This window comes from Papio anubis, chromosome 7 (assembly GCF_008728515.1).
Source record: "Papio anubis isolate 15944 chromosome 7, Panubis1.0, whole genome shotgun sequence".
In the NCBI taxonomy this organism is placed as follows: Eukaryota; Metazoa; Chordata; class Mammalia; order Primates; family Cercopithecidae; genus Papio; species Papio anubis.
The window spans coordinates 37,196,311-37,208,914 of NC_044982.1; the positions used below are offsets into that span (position 1 = coordinate 37,196,311).

The following is a 12,604-nucleotide window of genomic DNA, read 5'->3' on the forward strand; positions in this document are numbered from 1 at the left end:
ATTTCTATCACCATGGGATCAATGTGTATCATGTATCAGAATCCTTTATTAATATAAATCGTACAAAAAATGTTGACCTAGCCAAAGATGAATTCATTGATCTTAAAACAAAATAGTAACTATGACTGGAGTTAAATTTGAAAAGTCTTGGGGAATTCTAGCTGTCCTTTCGAGAAGCTTATGATTCCTTAAAAAGCAAGCTACAAATGCGTTTAGGTACATTTGTAAGAAAATACCTTTGTAAATCCAAGATTTTCTACACCAATAACCAACAAAACAAAAACTCAAAATCAACTAGATGTTTAACTTGACATACATGTTGCCTTGTTACAGACTACCTCATAATTTAATGTTCTTAAGCCAAGCATATTATTATGTAATAGCTAGCATACTAATGTCCTAGAAAATAAAATTCAACTCTAACTTGTTTAGGATTTAAATGTATTATCTCATTATTTAATGCACTGATAAAGATATACATTACTATATCACAAATTTGTTCTGTTGTTTTAGTAACTGTATTTCAACATAGGTGGTTTTCTCTGTGATTCTATGTACTATGTTTTATACATTTAAAAACAATATTCCAATAAAAGGTCCACAGTCTTTAGACTTCCTAAGGGCTCCATAGCAAAAAACTAAGTTAAGAACTTCTGCCCTAGACTCTCAACCAAATGTGGCAGCTTTAAGACAAGCAAAGTAATAAACCAATAAACACTTATTTGTGCCACATGCCACAACTCACTAGCTCTCCCCACTTAGTTAAATGTTCAGTAGAACCCAAGGAAGACAAGAGTTTTAGCACTAAATACGGCCACTGATACAGACTAAAATATTTGATCACTTTTAACTTTCTAAACTGCAAATGTATTGCACTGCCCAGAAAGCCTTGGAGCCACTCACCGTCAGTAGGATGCACATGGGAGTTACCAATCTGGTCCACCAGCAACATGAAAACGAAGCCCAGTACGAGGGAAACACCAATATAGGCATGCAGCTGTGTGTGGTCGTGGCTGTGCTCATGTTCATGGACAACTGATTTTTCTGCTGCTTTGTCTGATGCAATCACATCATGTGTTTCACTCGCTTGGTGGTGTTTTCCTAGAGCAGAATAAACCATAAAGAGAAAATATGTTTTTCCCCTAAAAACATTTTCACGTAGGAGTTTCTATTCTTTGTATTTCAAGCTCTACTTACTTTACTGTAAAGACATCCACTTTCTATATTGTAATCCAGCCAATCATTAACTCCTTCAACTTAAAGTTCATGATGAAAAAATTCCCAAATGTCTTCTGCCTTTGGCATGCAGACCTTCTGACTGCCTATTATTCTCAAAACCTGGGAAGTGGAAGCAAATCACCATGCAAGAAAGCAATCATATTCCCAAAGGGACACCATCCCCAAATATTCCTCTGAGAAATTCACGCCAATCTCACCAGAAAATACACTGTTTTATTCTGATGAAAATAGGTAAATGAAGAGCAGTAACAATGAAAATAATTGCAATCAAATTCATCTAGTTTATACCTAGGTTGATATAAAAATTTCAAATAAGGAACAAATTGAGTAGAAAATTTTTAGCTTTATCAAATATCAGCAGACAATTGCCAGCAAGAAACCAAAAGGGCAGAGCAGTTTAAGAGGCACATCCTTCAGTCTAAATTCAGTTCTAGAAATATGGAGGTTGGGAGACTCTGAATTGCAGTAAATGATACTTGGCCAGTTGATAATCCCAGTTTACAGTAACATATTTGTCACTTAAAACATAATGCTTCAAGGCCAAAATGCTTACCTTTGCTATATTTCATGAATAGAGAATAACATACTAGATATTTATAATTTATAATCAGATTAAGCAGTTTAACCCTTTTTTAAAAAATTGAGACAAGGTCTCATCTTTCACCCAGGCTGGAGTGAAACAGTGGTGCAAATTATAGCTCACTGTACCCTCCACCTCCCGGGCTCAAGCAATTCTCCTACCTCAGCCTCCCAAGTAACTGGGAAACCACAGGCAAGTACCACCATAACCAGCTAATCTGAAAATTTTTTTGTAGAAATGGGGTCTCCCCATGTTGCCTAGGCTGGTCTTGAAATCTGGGGCTCAGATGATCCTCCCACCTCGACCTCCCAAAGTGGTGGGATTACAAGTATGAGCCACCGTGCCCAGCCTAGAGACCCTCTCTCTTAAAAACAAAACAGGCCAGGTGCAATGGCTCATGCCTGTAATCGCAGCACTTTGGGAGGCCAAGGCAGGCAGATCACGAGGTCAGGAGATCAATGCCAACATGGTGAAACCCCATCTCTACTAAAAATACAAAAATTAGCTGGGCATGGTGGCACATGCCTATAATCCCAGCTACTCAAGAGGCTGAGGCAAAAGAATCGCTTGAACCAGGGAGTCGGAGGTTGCAGTGAGCCGAGATCACGTCACTGCCCTCCAGCCTGGCAACACAGCGAGACTCTGTCTCAAAAAAATAAAACAAACAAAACAAAACAAAACAGTTTCACAAAATAATATCCAACCTTACAACAGTTACAACGCACTCTCCTGTTTCTTTCTTTCTCTCTCTCTCTCTCTTTTTGAGACAGCCTATGGCCCTTTCACCCAGGCTAGAGTACAGTAGTGCAATCTCAGCTCACAGTAACCTCCATTCCCTGGACTCAAGTCATCCTCCTGCCTCGGTCTCCTGAGAAGCTGGACTACAGATGTGAGCTACCAAATCCTGCTAATTTTTATATTTTTTTTGTGGAGATGGAGTTTTGCCATGTTGCCCAGGCTGGTCTCAAACTCCTGAGCTCGAGTGATCCGCCCACCTTGACCTCCCAAAGCGCTGGGATTACAGGCTTAAGCCACCATGCCTGACACTATTCTTTTCTTTTTGAGACAGAGTCTCGCTCTATACCCAGGTTGGAGTGCAGTGGCATGATCTCAGCTCACTGCAATCCTGTGCCTCCAGGGTTCAAGTGGTTCTCATGCTTCAGCCTCCCGAGTAGCTGGGTTTACAGGTGTGCTACATGGTGAGTTCTTGCGAGATCTGATGGTTTTTAAGGGGCCCTTCCCCTCTTCACTCAGCACTTTTCCTTCCCACCACCTTGTGAAGAAGGTGCCTTGCTTTCCCTTGGCTTTCTGCCATGATTTTAAGTTTCCTGAGGCCTCCCCAGCCATGCTGAACTGTGAGCCAATTAAACCTCTTTAACGACCTTTATAAATTACCCAGGCTTCAGGGCCTTTTGTGGTTGCATATGAATTTTTAGGATCGTTCTTTCTATTAAGGTTTATTTGGCTTACAGTTCTGCAGGCTGTCCAAGAAGCATGAATCTGAGGATCTCAGGAAGCTTCCGATCATTGTAGAAGGGGAAAAGGAGTCACATGTCACAAGACGAGAGAGGGGAGGGGTGCCATGCTCTTTTAAACAACTAGTTCTCCAGTTAAATTATAGAGAGAACTCATTAGCAAGGGGACACACCAGTATGTGCATGAGGGATCCACCCTCCTGACCCAAACACCTCGCGCCAGGCCCCGCCTCCAACACTGGGATCACGTTTCAACACGAGATGTGGAGGGGACAAATGCCCAAACCATAGCAAATGCCACTGGAATTATGATAGGGATTGCATTAAATCTGTAGATCACTTTGGGTAGCATGGATATTTTAACAATGTTAATTCTTTCAATTCATGAACACAGAATACCTTACTTATATCTTCTTCAATTTCTTTAATCAATGTTTTATAGTTTTCAGCACATAGATCTTTTACCTCCGTGGTTAAATTTATGCCCAAGTATTTTATTTTATTTTATTTTCTGATGCTATTTTGAATGAAATTGTTTTCATAGTTCCTTTTTCAAATAGTTCATTGTTAGTGTATAAAAATGCAACTGATACTTGTATGCTGGTTTTGTATCCTGCAACTTCACTGCATTTGTTTATTAGTTCTAATAATTTTTTGATGGAGTCCTTAGGTATTTTTATGTATAAGATCATCTCATCTGAAAACAGAGACAATTTTACTTCTTCCTTTCCAATCTGAACGCCTTCTATCTTCTTTGTCTGCCTGATTGTTCTGGCTAGGGCCCCCTACATTTTATTTAAATGTAGAGTAAAGTGATAGACAAAGCCACAGATAATCATACCTCTATAAAGAATCTGACACATGGCATTCCTACAGAAGAGATAAAAATGAATGAGATAATCTATATTGAGCCATGTCTGACAAGAGCAGTTTTGACAATACATCACATTTATATTTTCATCTTTGACCCAATAGTCTACCTTCCTAAAAGCACCAATTCTAACAGTCCAAAGAATTTTGAGATGTTTTCAGATTTTGGCTCCACAGTAAACTGCTGCATTACCCAATAATCTTTGAAGTTCTTAAAATTTGTTTCTATAGTTTTTTTTTTCACATGAAAGCTGATAATCATCTAATTCCAGTGATTTTAGAGCTATAATTACATATGAGTAAGAGGTTCCTTTTTACATTAATTAGTATTTAATAATGCTTATTAAAGCATCAGAGCACTTAGTTAACATGATATACTGAGTTCTGAAAACAATATATTATCATAATTATAAGGTCCACAGAAGAATGAAACCATAGGCTGTAGTAACATGTATACAAACTTCTTTCTTGAAGTATGAAGAAAAGTTGGTTTGGTCTACAATAAAGAAAGAGGGGGGCTGGGCGTGGTGGCTCATGCCTGTAATCCCAGCACTTTGGGCGGCCAAGGCAGGCAGATCACCTAAGGTCAGGCATTCAAGACCAGCCTGGCCAACATGGCAAAACCCTGTCTCTGCTAAAAATACAAAAATTAGTTATGCATGGTGGCAGGTGCCTGAAATCCCAGCTACTAGGGAGGTTGAGGCAGGAGAATCACTTCAACCCAGGAGGTGGAGGTTGCAGTGAGCCAAGGTGGTGTCACTGCACTCCAGTTTGAATGACAAGAGCAAAACGCTGTCTAAAAAAACAACAACAACAAAAAAGGAGTAAGGGAAGAGGGTAAGAAAAGAGAGAGTACAGCAGCAAAAACAAAATTACAATGATATGTCTAAACTCATCAGTATGAAGATGTAAAATATTTGGAGACAGCTTAGCTGAAAGGTAATATCATGGTTAGGTAGGTTACCTCACACATTTGTTTTGGGTTACTCTTCTCAGCACTTTGGGAGGTTGAGGTGGGTGGATCACGACATGAGGAGTTCAAGACCAGCCTGGCCAAGATGGTGAAACCCCATCTCTACTAAAAATACAAAAATTAGCCGGGCATGGTGGCAGGTGCCTATAATCCCAGCTATTCAGGAGGCTGAGGCAGAGAATTGCTTGAACCTGGGAGGTGGAGGGTGCAGTGAGCTGAGATCGTGCCACTGCACTCCAGCCTGGGTGACAGAGTGAGCCTCTGTCTCAAAAAAACAACAAAAAATTTCTTTAACAGGGGTATTAACATTTTAAATTTTAAAAGGAATGTTGGAGACATCTGATGCTGGCCATGTTAGAGTAAGTGCATTTTGACGTCGATCACCCACTGATTACAACAAAAACTGAACAAAACACACCAAAAAACAGCTACTTCAGGACTACAAAACGTAAACAACAGCAAGTGAACGGAAAGCAGCAAAAACTTCTAGAGAGATCCTGTCCTTCTGGCCAGAGGACCAGGAAAAGAGGCTGCTAAGATGTAGTGAAGTACAGGAAAGTCTCCCCTTTTTTTCTTTACCTCCTCTTTTTCTGGGAGGCAGAGGTTGCAGCAAACCCAGTTGCAGAACTGCATGGTAGCAACAAAGGCAGTTAAAACCCCATCTTTCCAGCCAGAGCAAATAGAAAAAGGGACTCCAGTGGTCTGAAGTGTATAGGGGGAAACCTGGTTATGCTGTTCTGCCTTTTCTGCTCTTACTTTCCTTTGACAGAAGCCCAAGTTACACAGAACTATGTGGTGGCAACACATGCAGTGTTGCATGCAGCCACATATGCAACACATGCAGCCAAAACTCTAGAGAAACCTTGTCTTTCTTGACAGAGGACCAGGAAAAAGGGGGTCTGTTTGCAAGAGAATGTGAAAGGAACACTGGAGAGGAAAGAGCTGAGGGAGGTGTTAATCCTATGTATAAATGGCACAAGTCCCAGGCTCACCCCTGAACTCAGTATACACAGGATATAGCCAAAGCAGCATTGTAAAGGCTTTGAAAACTCAGCTAAAATGAGAACCATCAGCAAAAAACAAAACAACAACAAAAAACAGAACTTTCAGACTGAATCTAAATAGGTTAACCTTCTGCTAAAACAAAAGAAACAAACATTCTTCAGAGATTTTGACAGGACTCAGATTCTCAAGTTATAATATTCAAAATGTCCAGCATACAACCAAATTATATGACATACAAAGAAACAGAAAGTTCTGACCAATTACCAAGGGAAAAGACAATCAACCCAACCCACAGATCACTCAGATACTGGAACATTCAAAGACTTATTTAAAGCAGCTACTCTATGTTCTCTAAGCTAAAAACATACTTTTTGAAAAATAATTTTTAAAAAATAGAGATAGGGTCTTGCTATGTTGCCCAGGCTGGTCTGGAAATCCTAGGCTCAAGTGATCCTCCCACCTGGGCTTCCCAAAGTGCTGGGATTATAGGCATGACCCGCTGTGCCTGGCCTAAAGGTAAAAAATCCTCAAATAAATGAATGTCCTCAGCAGAGAAACAGAAACTGTAAAAAGAAACCAACTGGAAATTTTAGAACTGAAAAATATAATATCTAAAGTAGTAAATTCACTGGATGGGATCAACAATAGATTGGAAATGGCCAGACACAGTGGCTCACGCCTATAATCCCAGAATTTTCAGAGGCCAAGGCACGTGGATCACCTGAGGTCAGGAGTACCAGACCAAGCTTGGACAACATGGTGAAATCCCATCTCTACTGAAAATGCAAAAATTAGCCAGGCGTGGTAGCACACCCCTGTAATCTCAGCCACTTGGGAGGCTGAGGCAGGAGAATTGCTTGAACTGGGGAGGCAGAGGTTGCAGCAAACCCAGATCACGCCACTGCATTCCAGACTGGGCAAAAGAGCAAGACCTTGTCTCAAAAATAAATAAATAAATAAAATAAAAGAAAGAAAATAGTAGACTGCAAAGGACAGAGGAATGGATCAGAGAATCTGGCTACAATGGCAGAGGTAAGAAGTACAAATTAAGATCACATGGCTCACAAAGCCTAAAATATGTACTACTTGATGCTTTACAGAAAAAGTTTGCTAATCCCTGGTCTAAACACACCAATTAGAAGACAGAGGTTGTCAAACTAGAGTTTTTAAAAAAGATACAACTATATGCCATCTGTAAGAAGTCCACTTTAAATGAATGGCACAGGCTAAAACTAAAAGGATAGTGCGGAAAGATACAACCATGGAAACACTGATCAAGAGAAAACTGAATGGTTATATTAAAATTAGATGAAGTAGACTTGAGAACAAGAAATATTATCAGGAATAAAGAGGGATATTACACAATGATTAAAAAGGTCAATTCACCATGGCATAGCACTCCTAAACATGTAGGTACCTAACCAAAGAGCTTCAACATACATAAAGCAAAAGCTAATAGAAATGAAGAGAAACAGAAAAATCCACGATCATATTTGAAGACTTCAATACTCCTGTCTTAGTAACAGATAGAAGCAGAAAATCAGTAAAGATATAGAAGACTAATATTATCAAACAACTTGACCTGAAATTTACAGAACAAGAGAATGTACATTCTTTTCAAGTGTACATGGAACATTCCACAAGATAAACCATATTCTGGACCATTAAAAAAGCAGTTACAAATTTGTAAGTTTTCAAATCATACTAAGTATATTCTCTTACCATAATAAAGTTAAACTCGAAATCAGTAACAGAATCAGGGGCAAAACAAAGCAACCAACCAAATTTTAAAAAAACACCACTCAAAAATTTGGAAATTAAATCACACAATTCTAAGTAACACATGGGTAAAAGAGGAAGTTGCATGAGAAATTAGAAAATATTTCAAACTAAATAAAGATAAAAATATAGCACACTAAAATTCTGAGATGCAAATAAAGCAGTGCTTAGAAAGAAATTTATAGCATTAAATTCTTTTTTCAGAGAGGGTCTTGTTCTTTCACCCAGCCTAGAGTGCAGTGGCATAATCATGGCTCACTGCAGCCTCAACCTCCTGCTGTGTGTATCACTGCGGCCACCTAATTTTTTTGTAGTCATTGCGCCCACCTCATTTTTAAATTTTTTTTGTAAATAGAGGGTCTTGATATGTAGCTCAGGTTAATCTCAAACTCCTGGTCTGAAGTTATCCTCCTGCCTTAGCTTCCCAAATTACTGGGATTACAGGTGTGAGCCACGATGCCTAGCCTAAATTCTTAGAAAAGAACAGGCCAGGTGCGGTGGCTCACACCTGTAATCCCAGTACTCTGGGAGGCCGAGGCAGGTGGATCACCTGAGTTCAGAAGTTCAAGACCAACCTGACCAATATGGTGAAACCCTGTCTCCACTAAAAATACAAAAATTAGCCAGACGCGGTGGTGGGCGCCTGTAATCCCAGCTACTTGCAAGGCTGAGACAGGAGAATTGCTTGAACCCGGAAGATGGAGGTTGCAGTGAGCCAAGATCATGCCACTGCACTCCAGTCTAGACAACAGAGCGAGACTCTGTTCCCCCCGCCAAAAAAAAGAAAAAAAGAAAAGAATTACATGCCTGCAATCTCAGCACTTTGGGAGGCCGAGGTGGGAGGATTACTTGAGGTCAGGAGCTTGAGACCAGCTTGGCCAACATGAGAGAAAAAGGGAATCCATAAAAAACCTATATCTAACCTCATATTTAATGGTGAAAGACTGAATGAAAGTAAGGCAAGAATGCTCATTTTCATTCCTAATCAATCTCATAATGGATAGTCTAGTCAATGCAATAAGGAAGGTTACAAACAAACAAACAAACAAAAAGGCAGCTAGGAAAGGAAAAGGTTAAGCTGTCCCTATTCACAGATGACATGATTATTTATGTAGCAAATCCCAAGGAATCTACAAAAAAGCGCCTATACGAAATGAAATTTCTTATACTAGAACTTCCTATATACTAGAATACTAAACATTGAAAACATTATAAAAGTAATATTTACAATTACTAAAAACCTGAAATATTTAGGCATAAATCAATAAACGATCTGCCGATCTGTATGCTAAAATTACAACACTGATGAAATAAATCAAAGAAGATCTAAATAAACGGAGAGATATACGGGGCTCATGAACTGGAAAATACAATATTCTTAAGATGTCTATTCTCCCCCAAATTTATAGATTCAACTCAATTTCAGTTAGAATCCCAGCATGATTTATTCTATAGATATTTGACAAGCTGATTTTAAAATGTTTATCGAAAGGCAAAGAAGTTTATGGAAAGCCAAAACAATTTTGAAAAATAAGAACAAAGTGGGCTGGGTGGGGTGGCTCATGCCTATAACCCCAGCCAAGGTAGGAGGGTCGCTTGAGTCCAGGAGTTCAAGACCAGCCTGGGCAACAGAGTGAGGCTGTCTCTATGAAAAGTTTAAATAATTAGCCAGACATGGTGGCATGCACCCGTAGTCCTAGCTGCTGGAGAGGCTGAAGTGGGAGGATTGTTTGAGCACAGGAGTTCAAGGTTACAGTGAGCTATGATCATGCCACTGCACACTCCAGCCTGGGTGACAGAGTGAGACCCTGTCTCAAAAAAAAAAAAAAAAAAAAAGAGAAAACTAAGAACAAAGAAGGACTCCACTACTTGATTTCAAGATTCACTATAAAGCTACATCAAGACAACGTAGTGCCGGTAAAAGGTAAACATACAGACCAATAAAACAGAATAGAGAATCCAGAAATAGACCAACATGAATACAGTTAATTGATTTTTGACAAAAGTGCAAAGACAATTCAATAGAGAAGGGATTTTTTTTCAACAAATGGTGTTGAACTACTGAACATCCACCCATATGCCAAAAAATGAACTTTCACCTGCATTCAAAATTATATCAAAATAAATCATAGAATTAAATGTAAAACTGAAAATCATAAAAGTTTTAGAAGAAAACAAAAGAGATAGTATCTTTGTGAATTTGGGCTCAGCAAGGGGTTTTAGATATGACACCAAAAGCAAAATCTCAAAAGAAGTAACTGATAAACTGAACTTCATCAGAATTAAAAACTGCTCTCTAAAAGTTACTGTTAAGAGAATGAAAAGATAAGCCACGAACTAGGAGAAAATATTTGTAGAACACATATCTGATAAAGGACTTGTATTTAGAATATATAAAGGATTCTCAAAACTCAATAAGAAGAAAACTCAATTTTTAAAATGAACAAAATGTTTGATATCACCACAGAAGCTGTAACAATGGCAATTAAGCATATGAAAAGATGTTCAGCATCATCACAGGGAAATGCAAATTAAAACCACACTGAGATATCACTATGCTGCTATTAGAATGGCTAAAATAAAAAACTAAAACAAAACAGACAACACTAAGTGTTAACAAGGAAGGGGAGAACTGGAACTCTCACCTATTATTGATGAGAATGCAAAATATTACAGTCATTTAAGAAAGAGTTTGTCAGTTTCTTTATGAAATTAAACACATATTTGTCATGTGACCCAGCAATCCTACTTGTAAGTATTCTTTCGTCTTGCTCTGTTGCCAAGGCTGGAGTGCAGTGGCACAATCTCAGCTCACTGCAACCTCTGCCTCCCAGCCTCATGCAATCCTCCCACCTCAGTCTCCCAAGTAGCTGGGACTACAGGTGTGCAGCACCACGCGTGGCTAATTTTTTGTAAGGACAGGGTTTCACTATATTGCCCAGGCTGGCGCTTGTAAGTATGCAAGAAGAATAAAAACTCATGTTCATACAAAAACCTGTACATTAATAGTTACTTTATTCATAGTCACCCAAACCAGGAACCACCCATATATATGTCTTCCAACTGGTGAAAGAATAGACAAATATGGTTCATGCAAACAACGAAATATTACTCAGAAAAAAAAGGTACAAACTATTGATACACAGAACAAGATACGGGGACTTCAAAAAGCTTGTGGAAAAATGGAATTAAAAGATTAAAAAATTTAAAACTACAAACTTTATTACTGAACATAAGCTCTATCAAGTGTGAGACACTTTTGTAAGTGATGATGATACCAGCTATTTAGTTCACCGCTAAATAACTGAGGGTCCTGGAAATTTAACCATGTCAATGTAATCTTTTTTACATTATTAACTGAAGAAAAATGGGTACCCTTTATAGATTTTAAGATTAGGAAACAAAAAGAAGTCGGAAGGAGCCAACTTAGGACTATAAAGAGGGTGCCCAAAAGTTTCCTGTTGAAAATCTCACAAAATTGCCCTTGTCTGATGAGAGCAATGAGCAGGAACACTGTCGTGGTGAAGGACTCTCTGATCAAGCATTCCTGGGCATTCTTCTGCTAACGCTTTGGCTAACTTTTTAAAAACCACTCTTATAATACGCAGATGTCATGGTTCATTGGCACTCTAGAAAATCAACAAGTAAAATGCCTTGCACGTCCCCAAATACTGTTGCCAGTGACCTTTGCTCTTAACCGATCCACTTTTGCTTTCACTGACCACTTCCACTTCTCAGTGGCCATTGCTTTGAATGTGGTTTGCCTTCAGGATCGTACTGGTAAAGCCATGTTTCATCTTCTGCTACAATTCTTCGAAAAAAATGCTCCAGGATCTTGATCCCACTTGGGTCCCATTTCCATTCAAAGCTCTGCTCTTGTCTACAGCTGATCTGGCCACAACCGTTTTGGCATCTACTGAGTGGGAAGTTTGTTCAATGTAAAATTTTCAGGCAGAATTGTGTAAGCTGAACCAACTTACAGGGCTATGGGGCTGGCTAATTTTTGTGCTGTTAATTGTTGGTCTTCTTTAGTTAAGGCATGAACAAAATTAATTTTTTCTTTGAAAATAGGTGTAGGCCGGGAGTGGTGGCTCAAGCCTGTAATCCCAGCACTTTGGGAGGCTGAGGCAGGCGGATCACGAGGTCAGGAGCTCGAGACCATCCTAGCTAACACAGTGAAACCCCGTCTCTACTAAAAAATACAAAAAACTAGCCAGGCGAGGTGGTGGGTGCCTGTAGTCCCAGCTACTTGGGAGGCTGAGGCAGAAGAATGGTGTAAACCCAGGAGGCGGAGCTTGCAGTGAGCCGAGATCCGGCCACTGCACTCTAGCCTGGGCGATAGAGCAAGACTCCGTCTCAAAAAAAAAAAAGAAAATAGGTGTGGATGGTCTGCTGCTGCAGGCTTCATCTTCAACATCATCTTGTCCCTTCTTAAAACAAGTTAGCCATTTGTAAACTGCTGAATTCTTTGGGGCACTGTCCCCATAAACTTTTTTTTTTTTGAGACAGAATCTTGCTCTGTCGCCAGGATGGAGTGCAGTGACGTGATCTCGGCTCACTGCAACCTCCGCTTCGCGGGTTCAAGCGATTCTCCTGCCTCAGCCTCCCAAGTAGCTGGGATTACAGACATGCACCAGCACGCCCAGCTAATTTTTGTCTTAATAGTAGAGATGGGGTTTCACC

At 39.6% G+C, this 12,604-nt stretch overlaps 1 protein-coding gene across 1 annotated transcript in view; it reads right to left on the bottom strand.

The window, feature by feature from the left end:
* Positions 1-12,604, bottom strand: part of SLC39A9 (solute carrier family 39 member 9) — a 58,596-nt gene that overhangs the window by 16,668 nt on the left and 29,324 nt on the right. Inside the window, exon 3 of the mRNA XM_031668971.1 lies at positions 904-1,101. Coding sequence (XP_031524831.1) covers positions 904-1,101 — 198 coding nt within the window. The remainder of the gene's footprint in view (positions 1-903; positions 1,102-12,604) is intronic.